Raw genomic sequence first — 25,404 nt, 5'->3', positions numbered from 1 at the left:
CACCACACAAACACATTCTAAATCTTCGTTCTTTTAAGCTGAAATACATTGAATGTTTTAGTTGTTATCTTAAAGATAAACAAAAATGTTCGAATTACGTTGTATTGTGCAATAAACATACCCTGTTTTAGGTTTGATAGTTGGCCGACGAGTTTTGCTGCGGGCTTCATGTCAGGAATTGAAGCAAGGTAATCATTCTTAAGCTCTATCTTCACATGAGCTACAAAACATATGTAAGTTATGTATCCCTTTGAAATGCCCGCTTTTGTGATATCTTGCAGGTTAAAATAAATGGTGTGGTTCGATACGACACATTGAACTACACAATAAAGCGCATGCAAAATAAGAACAGTAACAAGTTTAACAGCACAAACATTGTGCGTCTGTTTTTATCATTACTTTATTGTCGCATAAATTACGGAGAAGGGAACAAATAATTATGCATTTATATAATTTTGACACGTTAACAAGTTAACAAGTGTCTCGCTTCTGTCAAAACGCCAATCAATGAATGCAAACAAGTTCTTCATAAATGTGAATAAAACAAGGTGTTTGTTCAATAGGCTAGACTGTGTTTTTGAGACGATAAGAAATTGCCAGGAAAACGAACGTGCAATTAATGTTCAGTGTGTTCATTTCAATCATTTCATATGTTTGCAGACAATTCTAATATTTGAAACATGCGGTATATTATATCATTGCTACTAATAAAACGAAGTCTTTAGTAGAGCTTTCTAATTTCGCGGTTCCCGTACACTAAATGCATAAGTATTGAACTTGCGTCAGTGAACAGTCAATGATTGTATAATTGTGATTTATATTTACTGTTGCAGTTGTGTACGGAAATCAATTAAAGCCAGATGGCTTGCATTTGACTTACTATTAAATATTCTTTTGTATCTTCTGCATCTTGCTTTTCCGTTTTTGCATAAACATGCTCAACTTCCTGAAATATTGAATGATATGAAACTGAAACTAAAACGCATTTATAAACAGGAATTTATTAAATACACAATCATTTGTAGTGACTTTACTAAGGGCATGGGTAGTCCATAGTTTTCAATAAAAAAAATTCAATACGAACATCAATGACAAATTATAGGGTGTAAATATTAAATACAAACGAGTTGAATTGCACACAATGGTCGTGAATTGTATTTACAACGCGTTGGCCAACTCAAACAGGAATATATCGCATAATCACGCAAACACACACGATATTTGTTAGCTGAGACGCACTTTACATACAGGATGTGTTACCGTAACAGCCTGCGCATTTCAATAACGCTCACCCAACGAACCGTTTAGTTATCGATACTAGCACACTAAATTATTTTACCATTTTCAATATTTATATGACGGCGGGTAGTTTACCCACCCACATATATCTGTGTTTTGCGGTTTAAGATTACACAGTCCATATACTAACGCCATTATCAGGCAACTGACCAACTTAGTTCAGAGAACAGAAAATCCGTATAAACATTTAAGTTATGAAGCCGACCCGAAATTCGAACCCGCATTCTTCGGATATAAAGTACAACGCTCTACCAACTGAGCTAGGCCGGCCCGGTCTTATCATTACGTCAAATATATGATTAACTACTAACAACCTGCGAAAGTTACATTTAAAAGAAACCTCCAGAATATTATATACAGTGGTATTGTACAATATAACACAGCTTTTTGTCACGGCCTTTCAATAATTCATGCTTATTGCAAAGAAAGTCTAACCTTTTCTAAAATCTGACTTAAAGTTGTCACCGTTTCGCTGCAGCGCAAATATCTATTATCCTGCAAACAAATATATGTGTTGCCATCAACGGGCTTGATGTCGGGCATAGTCCAAACAAGTATTACAACCATTACAAGCACTATAAGCAGAAACCCCGCGCTACTATACGAACCAACGTTTAGAAAATATCTTTTACCGCCTACGGCCATTGCGTTATGTGCCTGTTTACTACTTCGCGAGGTTGATATAAACCTGACACGACTGGTAACAACTTTGCAAAGCAGCCAAGTTTCTGATAACGTTTATTTTGAATTATAATGTCACCGGTACAAGGAAGGTAAAGGTCATGCATACGTAGACTCGTTTAAAAGAGGAAGTTTGATTGTAAAACGTAGATTAGTTTGGTATATTGCCCAAAACCAAATATGTTGACAAACGTTTTTTGTATTTACACACAATATACCCCGAGTGTTTTCAAACATGTAAGCCGCTTTAATCTTTGTCAAATACTAGTAAATGCATATAATGCATTTTTAAGACCCAACACTATTAAAGTAACGGACTAGCCTAGTGCTTTTAAAAAATAACATACAGGTTTCGGGGGAACTGTTAACATGTACTCGCGCGCTTTTATTTTGTTACGATGTTTATGTGTTGTATCGTGACACTTAGTTGCATGTATAAAAACAAAATAATAAAAAAATAACATCATATATGGGGCCGTATTTACATACAATAAGAAGACAAAGAAACACAGTAAACAACAACAAATAAGAATGATGATAGTTCAATCCAATCTGATATTTTTGGGTTAACCATTAGCTTAATCGTGATCTATCATAATATAACACATTGGTCATCTTAAAATTTATACTTCTCATATAGAAAACACAACAATATTAAACAATAGCTTGTTTTGCAACGTAGAGAAACACATAAATACATAATACAGTATTATATAATATATCTTTTTAGTGCTGGCCCTTTATTAGTGATATACCATTTAAACACATTGCAGCTTGCTATGTATTCATTTGCATTTAAGTAGGTTATCAAATATATGCTTGCTCATGGGAATATCGCGTGATAAAGTATCTGCACTTAAAATAAAAACCGGTTATCGGTTGTCTAAAAATAGGCTAAAATTAAAGAGAAAGTAAAATTTAATCGACAATTCCCTGAAACGGAGATATTGATATCGTAAACACGAGTTTTTTATAATATTTTAAACATAAAGATAAACACACTTTATCTCGGTATGATCTCACAAACTCATTGTTACTAGATTGTAAAATAATAACATAATTAACATCAATAATTAATATTTGCTATTTGTATCAGATAAGTTTGTAATAAATCGATACAATGAAAGTAAGCTCATAATTGAATTAACAATATACAACTTAAATACATGCTGATTTTTCTTGTTAAAAAAAGAACAATGTTACAATACGGAGAAATAGCTTCGGATATCAGAGTAATAGTTTCTTCACATGATCAAGACTGGTAATTGCCTTTTATTGATCGACCTTCAACGTTTGAAAAAAACAAGATAAGTTTTATTTATTTATTGAAAAAATAGAAATCAAAATACAGACGGATTTAAATATTATGTAACATGCTATGAATTAAAACGTAAAACAAGCCCCAAGCCTGTTCTTGTAGATATTTTATGTTTGTCTTCCCGCATACCGTTCGCTATTGTTGTTCTATTTATACATTATAGTATTGACAATGGGTTGTATCATACGAGAACCCTTGACATATCAAGCGCCATTAAGCATGATATGTAAAATGTATATTTTACATTTATTAATGTATGCATGCGAAAGATACACAAGATACAAACCGTGTTCAGTTGTGGAAATTAATATTTACCTACAAGATTGGTCCGATCTTGTTAATAAAACTATCTGTGGCATTTTACGTAAATCGTAACATCGCAAAAGTATCTTTTGCAAAGAGTTCACTCATTGCACTGATTCATAAAATTAAACGGTATGCCTCAAACTAATTATACACATATTCTGCATGATGTTTAAGAACAGCCATGCTGATTCATAATTTAGTTATAGGTTATCTGTAATAAAACAATGTGAATTACAAACACTGTTTGAGATAACTTGGCCCAATCACTTTGCAAACATTGGCAAGCGTTTGTAATTAAACTTGTCATTAAATCAAGTAGACGTTGTATTAGGCTGTTAAAAGAAGAATGTGCGTATCATTTGACACTATTCAGTTTGGCGCCTCGTCAAGAATACTCAAGCCGTAGTTTAAGAACGAAAAATAGCCTTTAGTCTGCCAACTACCGTAATCTTATTAAATATAATAACTAGTTCTTAGATGTTGTGATCGACAAGCGGGTAATTTATCAAGTGCATTAATAGCCGAAAGTCATGGTATTTTATGTATTTGTATTTAGTGCCATAAACGCTGATGCTCACTGATAATACTTATTTATGTCATGACATTGTATAAATATCTTACATATCCGTATTTTAATCGTGACATGAATAGAAAAGTTTGCAAACATATCACCATATGGCATTGGCGATAAGCCAACACTTTTGCAAATGCCATTAATTGAACAAGTAATAGAAGCTCGTTCGTCTTTCTAAAATCGCACCCATCTTGTTTGTATCTCATTCCCACAAAAGAGGAGAGAATTTAAGCTAACTCGAGGGAACGGCTTTCTTAATAGTGGGATCGAGTTAGCTATGATGTGGAAACGACTTACTAAGTCGAGGGAACGAGACAGAATAAAAGAGGAGTGCACATCTTAATCAATAAGGAGTGCACTGAAAAAAGAGCGATGCGGTAAATTGCTTAATGCACCCCTCCTTTATTTACTGTACCGTTAATTGTTTATTGTACTCCTATTTTATTTAGTTGTGCACTCCTCTTTTTCTATCTCGTTCCGTCTACTTAGTAAATCGTTCCAATGACAAAGCTTACTCTTTCCCACGAGTTAGTAAGTCGTTCCCTCGAGTTAGCTAAAATTCTCCCCTATTTTGTTTCATGCACCCCTCATTTAATTACTGCTCCGTTCATTTTGCATAGCACTCCTTGTTTTTCAGTTTTACAATTCTCATTCCTTAGAAGTAATAGTCGTTCCAACTCATTCACTCGAGCTAGTGTGTTATTACCTCGAGTTAGTATGTTGTGTGAACGTGATAGAAAAAAGAAGAGTTTAATTTACAAAAAGATTAATGATTTAAAAAAGAGGAGTGAATGTCACCTCTATGCCACCGTAGCTATCTGTGTCAAGCTAAAATCAATTTTGGCAAGTTTTTTTACTGAGCTGTCAAGTGCACAATTGTTTAAATATAGAGCTAACATCATGCCATTGTCAATAAACGTCTATAAGCTTTACAAGTTTAAGCGGTTCTACATACAAAGTTTGAATACAACTCCATACGCTTCGCTGTATTTTCTTTTTAAGGAAGTTTGGATACAAGCCAACACCATTCATTATTAGTCAGCAATTTGTAGGTAAAACTTATTGTTAATAACCATGTTTGGAAATTACAAAATGTAACATATTGTCAAAATCTATGTTAATTATTGATGCGAACGACCTTTTTTCTTTATTACATATAATAAAAAAATGAAAACACCAATTGTTTTCGTTCTTTCGTAGTTTTCAATTATGTAACACTGTCCATTTAGGCAGTTTGCCTACATGCAGATACGATATGTATATATATGTCTATGATTTAAGGGAATATTAACATTCGAATAAAATTACTGCTATTACAAAATACAGGAATATAAAACAACAAACAATAGGGAACTATTGAATAACAGCAAATCCAGATTATATGTGGATACAAAAATAAACAAGTTCAACAAAACGCATGCACTGACATCAGTATAAGACCAAATGATTGTAGAGATTTTTTCTCTCATTAGCTATATTGAAATTTTAGAAATATATTCAATTATGATTTAAACAACATTTTTGAAACCAAAGATTTCCCGAATTCATGGAGGAAAAGTATAATCTGCCATATTCACAACTCAATGCCAACACATATTCCAGGAAATTATCGTTAAATATCACTTACAAAATACAATTTTTACGGATATCATAAATAAACGATTGTACGAATGGAAAAAAAACCAATAATGAAATTGATGGAACACAGCCAGGCTTTCGTTTTGGTTATTCAGCAATCGATACTATTTACTGGCTACACGTATAGTTCTTGAAATAAAAAATTGTAATTTCCATAAGACAGAAATTATTGTATTTAGAAACTGTTGATCTTTAAGACATAACAAACATTGTAATTTCCATGGAACGCGAATAAATACTACTTGTATTTATAAATACGTGTGATTAATGTTAACACCAAAAGTATCTTGGAACGCTATACATGAAAAGCTAAGCGCACACGCACAGCAAGTTTTTTGTTTATATTTACAAAACTCCTGTGAGTATTGTCAGATTAAAGAATTATTTATATTGTTCGATAGTATTACAAAACAGATTCCATGTTATAGATCACACATATAGGGATACTAATATACTGACTTAATTGAAGCTGTACAGCACACATTTTGTAAACGAATTGTGTGTAAAAAATCCTAATTACACATGTCTTGTTCATAGTGAATGCGGGCGTCTCCCAGCATGTGTTACCTACGTTGTCAATTTTATAAAATATTGGTGTAAGTTACTATGCCTCATCATAGATACCCTTAATAATGTTATAAAATGTGCATTGTGTTAAATGACTCCGGAAGAACTTCAAGGGCTTCATAAGTCCAAACAATGTTATTTTGTTATGGCTATGACTATGTATTGATAAGTCAAGAAATAAGTGATGTAAGTGTAAGTGAAAGACACTTTCGCCAACGCATTACTGATTATTATACTCAAAACTTGCAACGTGATAAAATAATACTTAGCGCTTTCACCATTTCATGTATTACAAGACAATGCTTAATACAGAAAGATATCTTTCATCAGGACAAATACAATTAAAACACTAAATTTCCTTTTCCAAATTTAGATGTTCTAATCATTAATTCAATGTTGACATTGGTAGACAATACGATATAATATTTGATGAAAGACTGTGTTATTTTTGACTTCATACAAATATACGTGTTATTGATTGTGAAATTCATGCGTTTTTCCAGTTTTAAAAATATAGAGAAATCAGTATTGAAAATCTATTTAATTGGTACCATGGTTGAAATTCAGTATCTGATTTTTATTAATTAATGGGATAAACTAATGATAAAATTACACATAACGTATTAACTTGTGTTGACCAGATATTGACAACAAGTCATAGCTGTGTGTTTATATAAATATATATTTAAATGTATAATAAATAAGAATACATGTAATTACAAGGCAAATATGTGATTGTATATTGTTTGTGTATATTATGTATTTTTCGGCCTGCGGCTGTTATATATTACTAAATAAAATTATCTGCGTTTGAGTTAGAGTTTGGTCATGCGTAATTCGAAGAATGAATATTTAAGAAACCGTTGCGTATACAATGTATACATTACAATACCTCTGTTGTTTCTTTTGGCGTTACAATGTATGTATTTAAGATACAGATTTAAAAAATGTGTATATGTCTTTATTTAATCTCGTACTAAATACTTGTTTTGCATTGGCTTAGCCAGGCCACATGCTGACGGTGTATTTTTACATATAAGGTAAGTAATTTGTTATATAAGCTTAATGCCGTTAAATGACGTCAAGGATGTAAACAAGACGACATTATATAATTTATTCTAGGTAACTTTGATTCTGTTATTACGTTGATGATGTTGAAAGAATGGTACTCGGTGAGATAAATACGTTAATCAGCTTCTTACTAACACCGCAATGTGTCATAAAGGGTAGTACATTTATATGCGGCTCGAGCTGCTCTCACCCAAATATTAATGTATTGATCATGTAACACACCGTGACTAAGAGACCGAGTACCTTAAAACGTTCATTTTGTTAATTTACTTGTCAAAGATTCTAAAAGAACAATTATGTAATTTTGTAAAAGGAACTGTATGAAATCCGGTTCAAGCATCTTATTAATACTGAAACCCGAATATGTCCATGCCAGGCAATTAAGTCCACCAGGCTGCTCCGACACATCATATCATGATCATGCATCGGTTCCCCTTTAATCACTTACGTGCTTAAGGACGCTGGCAAACTACAACAACAGCATTTGAACAAACATGACCGTGAGAAGAATTCATGATATTCATACAAAACGTGTATTTGTAATCAGTGGATAATTTGTAATTCAGTTTGCAATTTGAACATATTAGCCAAAAGCTGTTGGATATGGAAGGGATGAGACGAGCTCAGCGAATAACACATGAAAATGCTCTTAATTATTTAGCGTTCTGCATGCTTTATAGCGTTCTCATTTTCTTGTAGCTTTATCTCTTTTGTCATGCGCGTTGTTTTCTTTGCCGGTCCCTTCTCTTTCTCCATATGGGACTTAATTCTCTAATGCCCTTGGTATCAAGGTGCTGCTCTACTTTGCGAATGATTTAGTCAAATAATTGTCTGCCACCTTTCCTGTCAAGGTTCTTTCTTTTTATTCGACGGTAATCTTTGAATCCCTGCTTTTAATCTTGATCTTCAAGTGTCGGACCTTTCGTTTTGAGAGCTAGTTTAGTTTAAACCTATTTATTTTAGCTCGATTGCATCGAAAGCCTCAGGCTTATATAAACGCTATCGAGTCCGTTTCCTGGGCCTATAACCAATATTTGGTGTCTTTGGGGAAGATCCGGATAACGCTCCCCGAGTTGGGATCGAACCCATGACCTCCCGATTGCTAGGCGGACACATTATCCATTACGCCACGGCGAACTTTTTTTGTTTGTTTTGGGAGTTGATGTTGTTCTCCCGGCAGCATTTAGTTTTATTCTCCAATATGAATTGAGGCAAATTGTCGTGTGCATAATGTTATTATTGCTTTCAGTATTGAGATTTATTTTTCTGATCGATTAACAAAGTTTATGGGACAGCCTGATCATACGCCATTATTGGATATTTTTCTGTTTCGTTTTCATCCTAAAATAAACATGCCACACTGCATATATATTAGTCATACAGTCGAACACATGTTCGATGTTATAAACGCAGTTAAATTTGGAAAGTAATTACACTTTTTAAAAACATAAGACATACATTATTTTATATTACAATCCGATTTGAAAAAAGTATGGATTTATGTGCCGATACATGATAAAAACAATAGTGCTTCTTGTCTTTTTTAAGAGACTGAATCATGTTTATATGTGATGCAATTACATTATTATGACGAACATGATGGTAAATGTTACTGAGTTTTTTAATTTCATGTTTTTCCAATATGTATTGTGATTGCATCAACAGTATGTATTGTCTGCATTTGACAATCCCGTTCTTAAATAACAAAAAAAGCTTTCGTAAGCAACTGTCTTAGTGTTTGCACTTCGGAAAAAATGATTATGCACATTTAAGACCTTTTTTTTATATTTAAATATGATACTTTGATGGTTCGAAGACTTTAATAGCATGCTATTTGTAAAATCCCAATACGAAAATACATACACCGTCGATTCTAAAATAATGAAAATTTGGAAAACCACCTATTATATTCCATAAAGCGTTAAGCGACATATGCGACATAACAAAGTCAATTTGTTATTCCTGTTTGTGATAAGATTTAAATGTTTAACAAATGCATACATAAACATAACCTTATAGTAATTTGTTATTGGGACATATATTTTTCATCATTATAAAACGTATAAACTATGTTTTATTCCTTCAAAATTGTTTAAATCCTGCAGATTACACTTTTTAAACATGTTTGCTTACGCTACAGCAGGATTGGGACTATATACGTCTTATTTTCTACTTCTGTAGAAGCTTTACTTGACTAGTCCATTGGTTTCCCTGTGTAGGACAAACATAGCATACGAGTAACGTAGTCATAACACTCTGGTGTGCATTCAATATACCATAATGGGAATTTATTATTCAAATCATGTTGGACATATCATTGTAAATAGGTCAATTATTATGGTCATGTTGTAAATAATTTAAATTGAAAACCGTAAACACCTATGCAAGATAAACATCGGGGCATATCAGGTCAAGTGGAGGAAATATGAGCTCCCTTGTCGCCTGTCGCTGTTTGCTTAGGTGAGTGTTCAATCTATGGCACATTTTCTAAATGCAGACGGGTTTAAATATAGACAAAAGATATAGTGTTACACATTTGATCTTAAATTTTGCAGTGAAAACGGTAGTTTGGAATCAGGCCAAAGTGTTTTATAAATTTGTATTTTAAACTGCTACGGCACAAACAATTAAAACAATGTTTCAAACCTTATTTGCTTATTTAATAAGATGTAAATGTATAAATTCAATATATCTTTATATATACTGAATTAAACTAGATGGTGCTATATTATTAACGCATAATCTAAACACGATGATGTAATCGCAAGAGTGTTTCAAATATTAATTACATGCAAACTTTAAAAAGTTAAAAAAAATCTGGTTAACATGGTAAATACCATTATGTGGGCTGACACAGGCCGAACAATCAAAATCCGATTTTAGTTGATGTTCCAATGCGGTAAGTCCAGTATTAATCAGTTTTATGTTTAATGGTATCTTATAGTTTTACCCTGAATTGAAAGACAAATGGTCGTGTGGATTTTTACAACATACTTTTTCATGAAACTTATATTTAGCATTGTTTTATTCGCCGTAAACGTTGTGGACTTTATCAAATATTTCTTATTGAGACTATTTGGATTTAATGGTTACACAGTACATGTAAGTTAATTGTCCTGAGTCGGATGTATATTATGACAATCTTCTATGTGATATCAGAAAGTGAGTGATAATTGGCATTAATATGAATCCGACCTGCTCTCAGATTGGGATCACATATTATACGTTGTGGATAATGAGGTAAAGTATGATACCATTAGGTAGATAATATGGCCCAGACAGGTATTGTTACATTAAACATGTTAGAGCTCTAAGGTTATTTCAATTACTAACAGCAAATAAAACACGTTTCGTGAAAGATTTCCTATGAGTCTCGATTGATCAATTGTTGTCATGTCCCATTTTGAATAGATATATTGAATCGATACATAGCATATTCAAGCAGAAGCATATTTCTTACTGTTCACCCACCTGAACAGCCATTTAGGATATAATATATTGACATTACCCTTTATTAAAGAAATATATCACGAACAACGTATATTTGAAGCATATGACTTCCACCTTAGACATGCTCCAGCTTGATACCGTAATGGGAAGTATGTAGTGGGTGTGAACGTAACATGGCCAGAAATATATATACATCTTGCTCTTATCCTAAGCTAACAAATACGCCGCCAGTACTCTTTATAAAAAACAAAACATTTTATTGAAGACATACACAACCATTTCGACGGAATCTTGAACTCAGTCTTGCACATTAAATTGAAGGCGATTCTCCGTTGAAATGCGTTTATTGTGTATTACCTCTTTTGGCAAATGTTTTTTCATGGTATGCATGCAATAAGTATAAACACCGCTAAATATCATTTATTGTTGTATGTTCTTACCTGTCATTGATACAAATTAATAATGACGTATTTAAATCAATGAGTATCAAATACTTGCCACATTTTATTTATGATTTTAATCACAACTGTATAAGTTTTGTTTACGGTCAGTATAAACTTTATAATTTCACAGAACTCGCGAAAGCTAAATTAATAATTAAAGGTGTGTATATAATATGCTTAAAGGACCTATGGACAACAATTACAATTCATGGTACCTCTATAAAATGTACATGCTATACATGCATTTACCTTCGTGGGATCGTATTACCTTCATTATCCACATATCAAATATATACCAGGCTGTTGATATTTCTGAGCGTAGATTTATCAAGAACGACTGGGCAAAATGTATACGAAAAAAAGACTTGTTTGTAAGGATTATTCCCCGTGTGTGCTATTCGTTTCGTTCTGGACAACAGTTGATGTGATTTTTCATAAAAAAAGTAAACTCTTTTGATGATATTAATACATTCTTAGTGGGTGTCCGGTTTTGAATAGCATTAAAGAGATATAATGCAACCATTCAACCAACACATTGAACTCGTTTTGAATACATCATCTTATATTATATAATGTTTATAAATTTGCAACCATATAGTATTTTGCATCGTTTTATTTCCAGAATGTGTTTAATGTACACTCAAATATTGTAAATATCAATGGAAACGTGTTGTGCAGATCATGCATTAATATCAAGCATGTTAATACGACAACCATTTAGCGTATTTGGGTCCAGTTACTTTCAAGGCAACACTTACAGTTGTTAAGTTGTTGTTAATATGCAGCAATACAATATATAGAGTTATAAAAAAAAAATTCTTTTAAAATTTCTTTGAAAAACTAATCAGTGTTAGATTATTATACAGCGCAGGAGTGTGGCAATTATATTTTCAGTCATTAGAAAATAACTTTTAAACCTATGCTTTATGCAGTCAACAGAGTCTTTAGCCTGTTTAGTTTACAATTAAACATGTATGTCAAAATTATAGCAGGTTAAGATATATTAAACATCTACTCCTGCTAATAAAATGCCGGACTAAGACTCGCCCATTGGTTTGTTCGGAATGTTCTTTTAATCGCCGCTGGTTGCTCGGTATTTGCAGAGCTTCTCAATTGGTTCTTGGTTCTCGATATTAGGAGGAACATTCAGGATAATGATGGTTGGGAGAGATCTGGTTCGCTTAAGTTGGAAACAGCTTTAAGAAGAATTGCAGAAGGCTTTCCGAAGGTGCGACTCATTAAGAAGGAGTTCCAGTATATGAATGAGCAAGAACGCTCCACTTGACATATTCGTGAAGCTCTCCACTGTCGTTTCAGAATGTTGACTATCTGCTCATTGTAAATAAATTATTTTGAATCTTCGAAGAAGGCTTTCTAAAGATGCCGAAACAATCGATGGGTTCAAGAGCGTTTGAAATGGTTGTCGATGATTGGCTGAACAACCCAAAATCAACGCGTGTTGAAAATTCTTCGTCAACATTTTGAAACGTTTGAAAACGGGATGCGTAATTTTTCGATTTGTTGTTTACGATAAGGCACCGAAGGTCAAATACGTTTGCAGAAGCGTAACGCTCAGGTGAAAAATAGTTACAGATCGTCGGTAAGACACTCTGAAACATCCAAATTTTACCTTATTCGCCAAGGGAGCCTAATCTTCATTATTTATTCAAGTACAATTATCATGCTTCATACAACGTTTTTGCTGACGGAAGGTGAAAACGAAACTAACTCATGCTTGATGTGCATTAAAAACCCACAAAGGAGCACAATTAGACCAAAATATGTAAATAATTTGATGTTAATACGTGTTGGCATGGATAAAATCAAGAAAATGTATGCTACAAAAACCCTAGTCAAATGTTACTAACTAAGTGGGTATATCACAGCAGCTTAATATTTTATCTCTGTAAAACGCAGATTTAAATCTGCTTCTAGCCTATTGTCACGGAATTACAACACACTTCGAAAATAAATTGTTACACATTTGATTATATAGTGACGAATGCTTAAGCCCAAACATCCTTGATTCTGGTTACAACACCCGATCAATCAATATGTTATAGCATGCTAGCATTATGCGATAGCAACATTGTAATACATTGTTTTATGTTTGTGTAATGTGTATCAATACACTGAGGTGACCTAGTGTTGCTATACTCGCACTTTTGGGTATATGCCAAATATTGAACAAACCTGTTATTGCACAATTATTCAAACAGGTTGTAATCTTGAGTTTGACAATATTCCAAAATATCATTATAAGGCTATTTAAGTTTGAATCGCTGTTTTCGGGCGCATACCAACAATGTTGATATTGTGGAAAACCAAATATGAGTCATGTATATATAAAGTTTATAAGCGATGCCTAAATATATTAATTACTAACAACGCCACGCTTTTCGAGAAAAGACGAATTCGATTTAAGACTTTCATTTAAAACTTAACAAATTGTCAGCGTTCAATACAAAGATCCAAAAGTCACATTCTGAAGTTTCTGTTTAAATCACATTCGTCGTTCACTTCTTTCACTAACGAACAAAGCTGATTTAAGAAATACCAGTTTATTTTGTATATTGCCGGTGCTGTTTGTATCACATGGAGATATACAAGTCTTACTTCCGTTTTAATATACTGTATGTTAGTAATGTACAGTTTTAGAGGGTTTATCAATATAAATATTATAATTTGACATTCATACATTGTACCTATTTATTGCAAAAGTTATAAAAGAAAAACAAGCATTAATAAATTGTTTTTCCTGCCTGGCTGGTAGCTTTCAAACAATAAGCTTACGCTAAATATACAATCAAATGTGTATATCATTATTGCTGTCATAAGTTCAAAACACTATCGAGCTGTTTTCAAAAATGTTTTGCATTGCATCTATAAATAGTATCAACTCCAAATGCTCATAGCGCGCTACCGGGGTACCCCGAAATTGCATTAACACGGGCGGTAAAGTCATATCGTAGGATCAAGGTACGAATTAATGCAGGAGTTTGTCAATGAAATTATCGACATCGAGAGTTATCTTTGTACTTTTTTGTTTCCATTTTCTCTTATACGCGCCATTCCATAGCGTCGAAATGTAGGGAATGAATAATTTCTTTATGGTTTTATTTTAATCTGTATATGAGTAAAACAAAACGACAGTAAAAATATGTTGTTCACAAACGAAGAAATGTACATCGTCATAGAATTTTATACATCAAGCGATCCCAAGGATATCTTGTAAAAATGCGGATTAATCCAAGTATCTCAATAAATTACATTAAGACAATAATTACAAAACAAACAAATGTACTTGTAGATATTAACCACGTAGCGTCGTTATCTACCATATAATTTACACATTTTGGTGGATAGGGCACAGTATCGACTGGTCTAAAACCAGAACATCTTAACAAATAATATTATAGTCATCATCGCTCTTGAAATTTGATATCACCGTGTTATCAACTGTTATCATGTTTGGCGAATGATGTCCAAAGATTGTTGGACGAATGCCATGTACTCTTCTAGATCGTGAAATATATACTTAACATTTTCGTTTGTTTGGCTATAATAATAGACATATTTTCCCACAGAATCTTGGACAAGTGCCCGATGTGCTCATTCATTTATTTATTTATTTAAACACTGTCACGGAAGTATTCATATGACGTACTTGCTCTACGTTATTTATTGTACAGTTGCACATTATTTTATTCAGTCGGTTCCTTATACAGTTGAGAAACAGCATGTTTAATTCTAACTGGCATTTTATGAATGTTCAAGTGCATGAGATGGTTCTATTATTAAGAGCAATATATATGTATTATATGCAGTGAAATAAAAACTACACACTTTATTCTTCAACAAGAAGTACTAGGTATGGCGTTAGACGTACGAACAGAGTTCATCGTGAAGCATCCATTTGTTATTATCTGTGGTTGTTTGTTTCTGATTCTGGTGTCAATTGCGATAGGGAATTGCTCATGGACATACACGAAACATATGGACGAACACTATCGCATGAAACTGTTTCCAGAGGAAAAACTTAAATTAACATCGGTATCAAACCTCTTGAATGAAGTAAGTTATTTTTTGCAATTATTCTTTTCTTCAAATACAGCTTTTATTCCCAAGTGATGAAGTCGCGAGTGCATACATAACGCTATGCTTTATTTATACACGACCATTTTATTGCATCACATGTATGTATTGCATTTAAACAAAGGATGGCATTTTCATTTCATCATGTTTGATTGTGTTATTTAAGATTTTACTCGGTTTATAATGTATATCGCATAACGAGCATGCGAGTTGACTTGGTATGGTATGTTGAACATTCGAGTAGACCAAAACAGTTTGTTATGAAATAGTGTTAAATATCAGTCATGTACAAACATTTGAAGACAATAAACTATTGTATGATTAGTTATAGTAGATAATATGTAATCGGTTTAGTAACGTTTTATATCAAGAACACTTTCCTGTAAACGCTTAAAAGATATTACATGTTCGATTCATTTTAATTTCGAGAAGCTTTTTTTTTAAGTGTTTATGTAGTTGCAAACATGTAGCCTCAATATCATGCTATCTTTTATTCAAAGGACTGCCAATGCAACATTAAGCATATTTATTTAACAGGGGATGAGTCACGTGTATACAGAGGTAGCCACCCGCAATAATTTATTTGTGACGGAATACCTAAACAGTAAATAGATTTTCACTCTTTTTTTTTAAATGGATTGTGTTTATAAAAAATGTTTACTGGTTTTAATTAAGCTATGTATTAAAATGGCGTAACTGAAAAAAGTTTATCTAAGAGATATTTGCACCCTTGTCCTGTGTAACCTTTACCACGCGATGATGCTGACTGGTCCCTGCTAATAATGTTAAAAAAGAAACATTCCCATCGTTTTGGATATCAACAGCCATTTTTTTTCCATTACGATTACTCGTTTTATTGTATTAGCATTTAGAGTCGAAAGTGTTAGTTCGCTCTGTTATGTTCGCTTTCTTTTGAATTAAAAAGAATGTGATTTAAGATGTGTTAAAATAAGTTTAATAGTCTCACTGCCAACCTTCAATAATTCCCCAACAATAGTATGTCTATATCAGCGCTAAAATAGCATTTAAGTTAGACTTGATTACGATAATGTTCTTTTGTTTGCTAACAGACCACGTTCAAGTAAAGGAATTCTTCTTGGATAGATTGACTGACAGAAAGCCAGCAGCCAAACTTGTCGGAAGCACACGTTGTGTCCAAAAAGGTTAACCGTTTAATATTTAAGCGAGTTGTTGTTATGCATGTATGCTCCATGTGCTGTCGAAAAGCAATAAAGTTCATGCATAAAGTACACTGAGCAATTTTACGTTTTAATACACATTTGATCGTGTAAAATTGTTTTAGTCACATTGTTTTGTATAACCATCAATTTATTTTTAGAAAAATAGTTTAAACGCACTTATAGTGCGTTCAGACCTGCCAATATCGATACATACAATGCAGAAGGCTTGTCAATTATACCTGTTTGGGACATTAATCGGTTTTCTTGACACACGGTGATATCAACTTTTAATGTGTAAATTTCCCTATTAAAATTTCAACTAAATGCTTCTCTCTACGACGCTCATTAACTTATTGGCGCAATTATTTCGTTTACTCGCAGACGACCAGATACATTTTTTGGGGAAGGTGTTATTTGGCGCGAACAACGACGGACCTCAACCCAGCGTTGGGTTCCTTAGAAATGATGTCATTTCCCAAAATGATCGGCTGATTGTACCTCTCACAGGAACATATCGGATGTACTCTTCCTTCCACCATCGATTCAATTGCAGCTTACCCGAAAGACAAACAAACGCAGATGAGGTACCGTTGGTCAGACATGCTATGTACCGGTTCAACATCCGGCTAGGTCACGATCAAGAAGTGGCGTCAACCAATCAAGACCACATTTACTGCAAGTGTACAGCATTCGTTGATTTTCAAACTGAAATATCTACCTTGGTGGAGCTACTAGCCGGTGATGAAATTTCTGTCAAACTGAATGACTGTTCTTTGCTTATTCATTCGGAGGCAAATTACTTTGGGCTGAGTTTAATTTGACCATTTGTAGGTTGTGATATATTTATTTTTATTATGATAACACGCCGTTTAAAAAAATGTACTGTGTATTACCAGAAAAAGCAATTTATTATTGATCTATATAAATACGGCATACTAAGAACATAATCTTAAATATGTGTATATTATTATTGTTCTTTGATACAAAACATGATAAGGTAGTGAGGCCAAAATGTTATCAATTATTACCTTCACTTGCAATACTTTAGAGCATGATTTGTATCGCAAAGCATATAGTATACAGTGGGGTGAGGGAATTTGTTCCGCAAATAAGGGGTTGCTAAAGAATGAATATTTGTGGGGATTAATCACTAACGATCCGGATTTTTTAGGGATTTTTTAATCTCTGACAATCCACTCTGGGAGTTTTCAGGAATTGTTGGGAGGAAAACGGATTGTTTGGAATTGTTAGGGTTAAATCGGGATGCTAGCACTCTGCTAAAAGGCGGAGTTTAGAATGCGAGCTTTATCTGGAATTGCGCATGCGTAGGGGTGAAAAGACGGAGTTATTATCGCGAGCTACATTAAAGCAAAGATCTTTAAATAAACACAGATTGGAAACACCCATTCTGACCAAAAGACAGTATCGGGAATATGCGTGGAGAAAATGAGATCTATACCACGTGAAATCGATCGGGAAGTCGCTTATCTCCCTCTGTTATCTGGCGTTATCATGCGCTTGTTGCAACATTTCATCACTTCTCACAATATAACTGATGACATGTGATACATGTAAAACGTTTCGATATTTATACATTTAGTAGCTTTGATAAATAAAACACGATTTAAAAATTAAACTTAACAGATTTGAAAAAAAGTGTATCTGAACCAATGTTGATCAAAAATACTTTGTTAAAGTTTTTAAGGTAAAGCATACCATTCAATTGCCTAAAACTGTATTATTTATGTTTGGAAATAATGAATAAAGTATAAGTATATATGTGACATCAAATTGTACAGTCTCTAACTTAATGATTTTAACATTAATATTTTCGCGGGTATTAGATCACACTACTTAGAGAGATTTCAGGCCGAGTTTTAAAAGTATTTATAAGTATTTATCAGCCTTTGCCTAACACATTTAAAAAAACCTATGATATACGTATCATTTAAAATGTAATAAACAAATGTACAAGACCAATAAAACGTTTTTATTTTAACGTGAATAACCTCGGAGATATTCATTAGCGAATCTGTGTAACATTCCTGCCCGATGCAGATTTTCTTATTGAAAAGTACATATCCGCCTTTGCCTAAATCTTAATTGTTTCTTTATAAATATTTCTCATGTAAGTAATATTTTTAAAGGCAAAATACAAATTTCAAGATTTTTTTGTTAGTTTAACGCGAACAGTCCTGGAGATATTCATTAGCGACTCTTTGTAACATAGCTGGCCGATGCTGATTTTCGCATTGAAAGATACATATATACCTTTGCCCTCAGCTTTACTATTGTTAACTTAATATTCCATGTTTGAATATCAATTTTGAGGTAAAATAAAAAAGGTATAGCCGATAAAAATTACTGCGGTGCTAGCATTTCCGATCGCCAAAATCGCAAATCTCGATCGAATCTTTTAGCTGGCGATTTAAGTAGAAAATTGTAAAAAAATGCCGATAGTAAAACAAAATCAAGTTTTCTCTATAAGTGCATCAATATTACCTAATTTAAAAGAGCACCCGGTACCAGTTTATGCGCGAAATCGCAAAAAAGCCGCATGGGGTAATAGATAATCATCCGTTTAGCGGTAGCATGACGTTCCATCGAATATTCATGCCACATTGCAGAGTTATGTATGCTGACACAGATAACTTTAAAGTCGCCGAACTATGATCACCGTCCAATCAGTTTCGATAATGCTAATGAGGACGGGGTTAACTGGCAACTATTATTTTTGATTGACATAAGTAAACCGCTAGCCGGTTTATTAAACAGTACATTAAGGACGATGTCGGGCATTATCATCACACATTTTCACTGTAACCAATTTGTGTAAAGATAATGTTAAACATTATGACTTATAACATATAAATGCAAATTGTGAGCAATAAATTACTTATGGCGAGTAAATTGTGAAAACATCAACCTTTAAACAGTTTACGCGGTAGCGAATTATTCAAGTACATGGATATTGCACCATGGTCATTCCTAAAACTGATTAACACCGTTTGTTTTTTACAGCCACGTAATTATATTTGCTGCTAGAATTCATTTGTACGCATAGTCAGTGTTTTCCATTAAATATATATCTACGCCAAGTAAAAAACGTGTTTTAATAAGATCGCGAAATTTTGCTGTCGTTTTACAAGTTGTACGCATGGAAAGCGTGACCATGCGCTGTAAATAAATAAAGACGCGACGCGCAAATCAATACATGTAAACTTTTACAATGCATTTCTTAAATCGGAATTTATGCAAACAATTGAAAAGTATTGACACATTGAAACTTAACAAAAACGACTAACACATTGCAGTAGATGTATTTTTAAAGATCCAAAACGCACCAGCCTTGTTTGACAAGTACGTTGGTACACAATATTGTTGAGGTGGGGTGGGATTATGCGGGCGTAGAGAATTAACCCGATACTGTTTATACATGAACATAAATGTACAATAAAAATACATGAACTGAAGCATTTAATTTAATTCCAAATGAAAAATATTCAATGTGTATGTAAAAGTTATTTGCTTGATAATTCAATATAATGCTCGTTGATACCATACATCACACACACAAACAGACAGATACACTCATATATAAAGCTCATGATCCTATGATGTGGGACGTCATCGAAACGCCAAAATCGGCTACTACATGTACCTATTCTTCCTTAGCGCCAACCTTACAAATTTACCGTTTGTCTACTCAATATCGTCTGAACAACTTCATTTAAATTGAAACTCAATTAACATGAAGTTGTTTAGAAGATAGTTAGAAAATCTCATGCAGTGGAACGACTTTTTATTGAACAGTTCGTATATGCCTTTGTCATAACCTGTAATTTTAATTATGTTTCTTAATCAAGTATCATTTTAAAGTTAATATTAAAACTGAAGGCTAAAATAAAATTGATGAATTTATTGTAAACTGTTCCTGTGATGTCCCCATTATTTCATTGACTGATCTGTTTCTTTTTTTTAAAGTGTAAATGCTATATTGATCAGTAAGAAAGGAAACAAATAAATTGATATTTCCTTCACTTATTACCGATAAATAACTTAAGAAAAACAATAAACATTTAGAATGTACATCTGCAATAGAGGCGAAAAGCATCCTTTGCAAGGGAGACAATGTTACCATTTTGGATTAAGAGCGTTTACTGGTATGCCTGTTACACTACATGCCGAACATGTGTAGATAAGATTATCACGATAAGATGCGTCATCTTTCTCAATTAACTGAACTATCGGTTGCTGAATCGATGGGAATCTCCGATGACACGAATCTTTGTTAATTGATATATCTTTGGTGTGTAGCAGGGTAAATATCACGTTTATCCTAGTTAAAAACACGCACCTACAAAATATTTGTTGAGTTAACAAATGTGTGTTTTATGGGTTATGAACTATGTTGTATGCAGCATAATATTTTAAATTTGAGTATGCAGGGCACCGACACAAGTCAATTCTACATCTAAAAATAGTTCTTTACGCCCCGCCTACTCGTTGCCAACAGTGATAAACTCCGCCTTTTCATCTCAATTCGTCCCTGACATCGACTGCGCATGGGTAGAGGTTAATTTTACTTTATTTAAATTCACTCACCTCTTAAAAGACTGTGCAAGGGTAGAGATTAATCCCTTAAAAAGGAAGAAATTACGAAATTTATCAATAAAAACCGCTAGAAAAGGTGGAATACAGATGACTTCGGAAGAAACGCGGTGAAAACGAATTAATCCGTAAAAAACGGCTGAATGAGGGTTATTTTTAGGGATTCTTAAGAGGTTAATCCCGGAACAAAATCTCTGTAAGTATTGTTTACGGTTGGTGTGAAAATTATTTTTAAACAGAACTCGTAAAGCTGAATAGCTAAGGTGGGTTTAATATCCAGTATGCGTCAATTACCTATGGACAATCTTTTCAATGCATGTTACCCTTATGCATATGTATACGTTATATTAGTATTTAGATTTGATAAAGTCTGTTATCAGCAAACAGATTAAATATATACTGGGTTTGGATATGGATGAACGTAGATTGATCAAGGGAAAGTAAGCCAAGGGACGCAAAATGTTATCATTTAAAGCTTTATTCCCCTTTATGAAATTTTACAATCAACAAAAATGGTTTGTTTGCATTAAGGTTAGTATGCATATATTGAGTTTAATATTTCAATGGTCACTTTAATAAAAAAAGTGTGTAGTTTACATCTATTTTTTATATAATGTTGTTTTAAGCATAAAACGAACTTAATGTTGGTACATCCATAACCGAAGTATAATATTCTGACACAAACAAGAAGTGATTTTTTAAATGGTTGAATAATGTACTCTATCTATTCACAATTAATTTTGGTAAAGCATTTGGACAGATAACACACGTTTTTATGCGCACATGCGCTTGCTACAGCGGTTTACATACAAATTAATTTACAGGGGGCAATTTTGTTCGTTAAGTGCAATATTATATCCGTTTGCCACGTGTTGTTACGAGACATGTAAAGAGGAAATGTGTCACATCTTATTGGAAGGATTCTATTTTATGACAGTGCTGAATTGCATGACCTTTCCAACTTTAAAATCATAAATAATCTAACGTCTCAGCTTGTGATCTGAACATGGATTTTTTCAGAAAACTCTACACTATTGTCAATATATAGATTTTGATTTTAGGTTTTGATGTTGCTATAATTTACTATATGTCTATATGAACATATGTTCCTTTTTTATTTGTAATTGATTATTGGTCGCATGCATATTAAAAGTTAATAAACGGTACAGTACAGCTCACGCAAAACCAACAAATTCCGCGATCCGCGGAGTTTGACGACATCAATTGTCGCGGAGTCGACTCGGCATCGACCATCTGGTCGCCGAGTCGCCGTGTCTGTTCGCCGAGACACGCCGCGGCACGCCTCGGCATGATGCCGAGGAAATTGTTGGTGATATGACGCTGAGTCACTCGGCGAACAATCTTATAAACTATAATTTACCTGGGATAGAAACTGATTACAAGTTCTGAAATCATGATGTTTATTAAATGTAGATTAACTACGTTCGGACAATTCCTCTAAATAAAATATAATTTAAACACACTGTATCGTTACCGTTACGCTGTTTCAGTTCCTTCATAACTGAAACAATTAGTGTATTGTATACTGACTGCAGCTTCTTGGGAAAACAGGGCTTAATGCATATGCATAAATTGTCAACCCAGTACCAGAGACTGTCTTTAAACGAAAAACACCATAGAATCAGAAAGTGTCGTCCTTGATTAGCTTGTGCGAACTGCACTGGCTAATCAGTGTGCACAGGACACCACTTATTGGACATACATAAGGCCCCGTTTTCCCTGAACGCAGCCAGTATGTACAGATTTCAATGACAAACTGGCCAATGTCGTCGCACAGGCTGTTAAACACTATTGATTACATACACACACTCACTGTCTGCAGTGTACCAGTGGTAAAGCATAAACAGGCTAATCAGTGTGCACAAGCAGATGCTGTGGTCATCGTTCTTAGGGTAGTTAAGAGCAGACCGACTTGCAAAACTAGCTCTTAACCTTAATTGTTCGCAAGCGAACAACTAACAAGAGAGGTGTTTGTCATAAACACAATGCCCCCTTCTGCGCCGCTTTGAAGCCATATATTTGATCTGTGACCTTGGAGGATGACCTTGACCTTTGACCACACGAAAAGTGCAGCTCCATGAGATACACATGCATGCCAAATATCAAGTTTCTATCTTCAATATTGCAAAAGTTATGACCAATGATTAAGTGTTAGGACGGACGGACGGACTGACGGACAGACAGACAGACAGACGGACGGCTTGACGGACAGTTCAAAAACTTCATGCCACTCTTCGGGGGGCATAAAAAAACACGTACGTATGCCAAATACTGCTGTTCACAGAAAATTATTGTATTTCAGCTAATGGAACCACATATATCTCAGACACGTGAAGTATCATATGCAAATGATGATGATGATGGTGATGAAAATGACGACGACGACCACGACGCCGCCGCCGCCCCGTCACCGCCGCCGATGCTGCTGCTGCTGCTGCTGCTGATGATGATGATGATGATGATGATGATGATTATGTTCAATATCACGACCGCATTTGAACATAGATGTAGAAGTGGACCGCTAAACATTAGAACTGACGTGTATACATGTACATCGAACAAGCATAATAGGCTTCAATTTAACCCTTTACCACTTAGATACGTATTTTCACGCATTTGTAGTCCCTTGGAAAGTTATATTTAATTTAAGACATTTCTTACTCAATTTAAGTTCTTAAGCCTTCATCTACAAACATAAGATACTGATGAGCAGCAAACAGCATTAAACCTGAACAGACTGCGAGTTACTCTCAGGCTGTTCTGGTTTTTTGCTGTTTGCACATAGCCATTTCCACTTTGCTGAAAGGGAAACGGTTAAACGAGTGTTCTGATTAAAAATAAGTAGCTTTTCTTCACATGGACTGGGTATTAAAGATAAAGACCGCAGGAGCACATTGGCAATCGAATAGCGCGAATTCTGTACCCCGCAAATTCATGTGTTGAACATTACGTTAAGAAAATAAGAACACTGTCATTACATTATTCTTACAAAATTCCTTGCGTGTCATGAATTACCAAAAGGTTGTAATCGTAACACCATTATACGTTTGCCTTACATATACGTATCTAAGGCAATGATACGTGAAGTTTTCAGTGGTAAACCTTTATCATGATTTTTGGCAAAATATGCATTGACACATTTGGTATTTATACCTGCTCTAGCTGCCACACTTAAAATGATCGCACTACCAAAATGCTTTTAAATTACGACGAAAATGATCACCTGAACACTATTTTAGACTTAAATAATCAATTTACATAATCGCGCCTGTAACTTAAGAAGCCTCTCCAAGCAAATATTCAGCAATCAATACAACCATGACCTACTTAAATACAATGGCTGTTTATACAAGTTAACATGTAATATAATGTGATTCACATAACTACTGAAAACCACACTATGGCGCATAGGCGTTTGCAAGTAACAGGATTAAAGATCTTAACTACAATGTAAAGCGTGTTGTTCATTAATGTTCCTTATTCTTGATCATACAAATAGTTGTCTGAAAAGGCTTGATGTATAATACAATGCATATTGCAAAACATTTACAAAGGCAGGAAAATAATATGATCGGAAGAAACACGTATTAAATATCCTTGCATAATGACACATCAGACCACCATGGCATGCACCTGTTTAATTGTTCTTAAATGTTAATACTCTCTTGGTTAGTCGTTGGAAATTCTACACATTCGATACTTATCTTCCTGTTGTCATGGGCAATTAAGAAACTATATTCAGCCTGCTGGTATGCAAAATATATTAATGTAGAGCAGGCTTGGCTGGGATATCGATTTTATCAGATCGCCATTCCCGGGCGTTGTATCAGATTACAAAGATACAATACGTATTCAAATGTTTGTTTGAAAACTAACGGCGCACTGTCATGTTTTCAGCGCTAGCATGCACGTAGACCATGCTTAAGTACGGTATACTTTTCCACAATGAAATTGAGGCCTTGACATAAATTATTGCATTTTAAGAGGGTTTTAACATGCAATTAAGTTGCAGTTTCGTAACATGTTACCGCTGTGTGCTGTAAACATTAAGCTTGTAATATGATGCGGGAATAAAAGTAGGCCTGTTAAAGGAAGCTTACACTTTTGAATGAAATAAGAAAACGAATGAGGTGTATTGTCAATATATGA

At 33.8% G+C, this 25,404-nt stretch overlaps 3 protein-coding genes across 3 annotated transcripts in view; 2 read left to right on the top strand and 1 right to left on the bottom strand.

The window, feature by feature from the left end:
* Positions 1–2,007, bottom strand: part of LOC127834932 (uncharacterized) — a 51,831-nt gene extending 49,824 nt beyond the window's left edge. Inside the window, exon 1 of the mRNA XM_052361067.1 lies at positions 1,735–2,007. Within this exon, the coding sequence (XP_052217027.1) occupies positions 1,735–1,944 (210 nt within the window). The 5' untranslated portion in view covers positions 1,945–2,007. The remainder of the gene's footprint in view (positions 1–1,734) is intronic.
* The window catches only part of LOC127834929 (uncharacterized), a 438,004-nt gene that overhangs the window by 118,410 nt on the left and 294,190 nt on the right, over positions 1–25,404 (top strand). The window lies entirely within an intron of this gene.
* Positions 14,482–22,386, top strand: LOC127834934 (uncharacterized). Its single transcript, XM_052361071.1, has 4 exons — positions 14,482–15,421; positions 15,980–16,046; positions 16,513–16,605; positions 17,005–22,386. The coding sequence occupies exons 1-4, from the start codon at positions 15,221–15,223 to the stop codon at positions 17,442–17,444; spliced, it is 801 nt and encodes a 266-aa protein (XP_052217031.1). The 5' UTR covers positions 14,482–15,220; the 3' UTR covers positions 17,445–22,386.

This window comes from Dreissena polymorpha, chromosome 6, assembly GCF_020536995.1.
Source record: "Dreissena polymorpha isolate Duluth1 chromosome 6, UMN_Dpol_1.0, whole genome shotgun sequence".
Taxonomy (NCBI): Eukaryota; Metazoa; Mollusca; class Bivalvia; order Myida; family Dreissenidae; genus Dreissena; species Dreissena polymorpha.
The sequence above is the reverse complement of the archived record's forward strand: the minus strand, read 5'-3'. Positions and strand labels throughout refer to the sequence as shown.

Bases quoted from the DNA above. Each gene is read 5' to 3' on its own strand.
- LOC127834934 (XM_052361071.1), top strand. From the start codon at position 15,221: ATGGCGTTAGACGTACGAACAGAGTTCATCGTGAAGCATCCATTTGTT. The intron at 16,047-16,512 runs GTAAATAGATTT...GTTTGCTAACAG, and splicing joins TGTGACGGAATACCTAAACA to ACCACGTTCAAGTAAAGGAA. The intron at 16,606-17,004 runs GTTAACCGTTTA...GTTTACTCGCAG, and splicing joins CACACGTTGTGTCCAAAAAG to ACGACCAGATACATTTTTTG.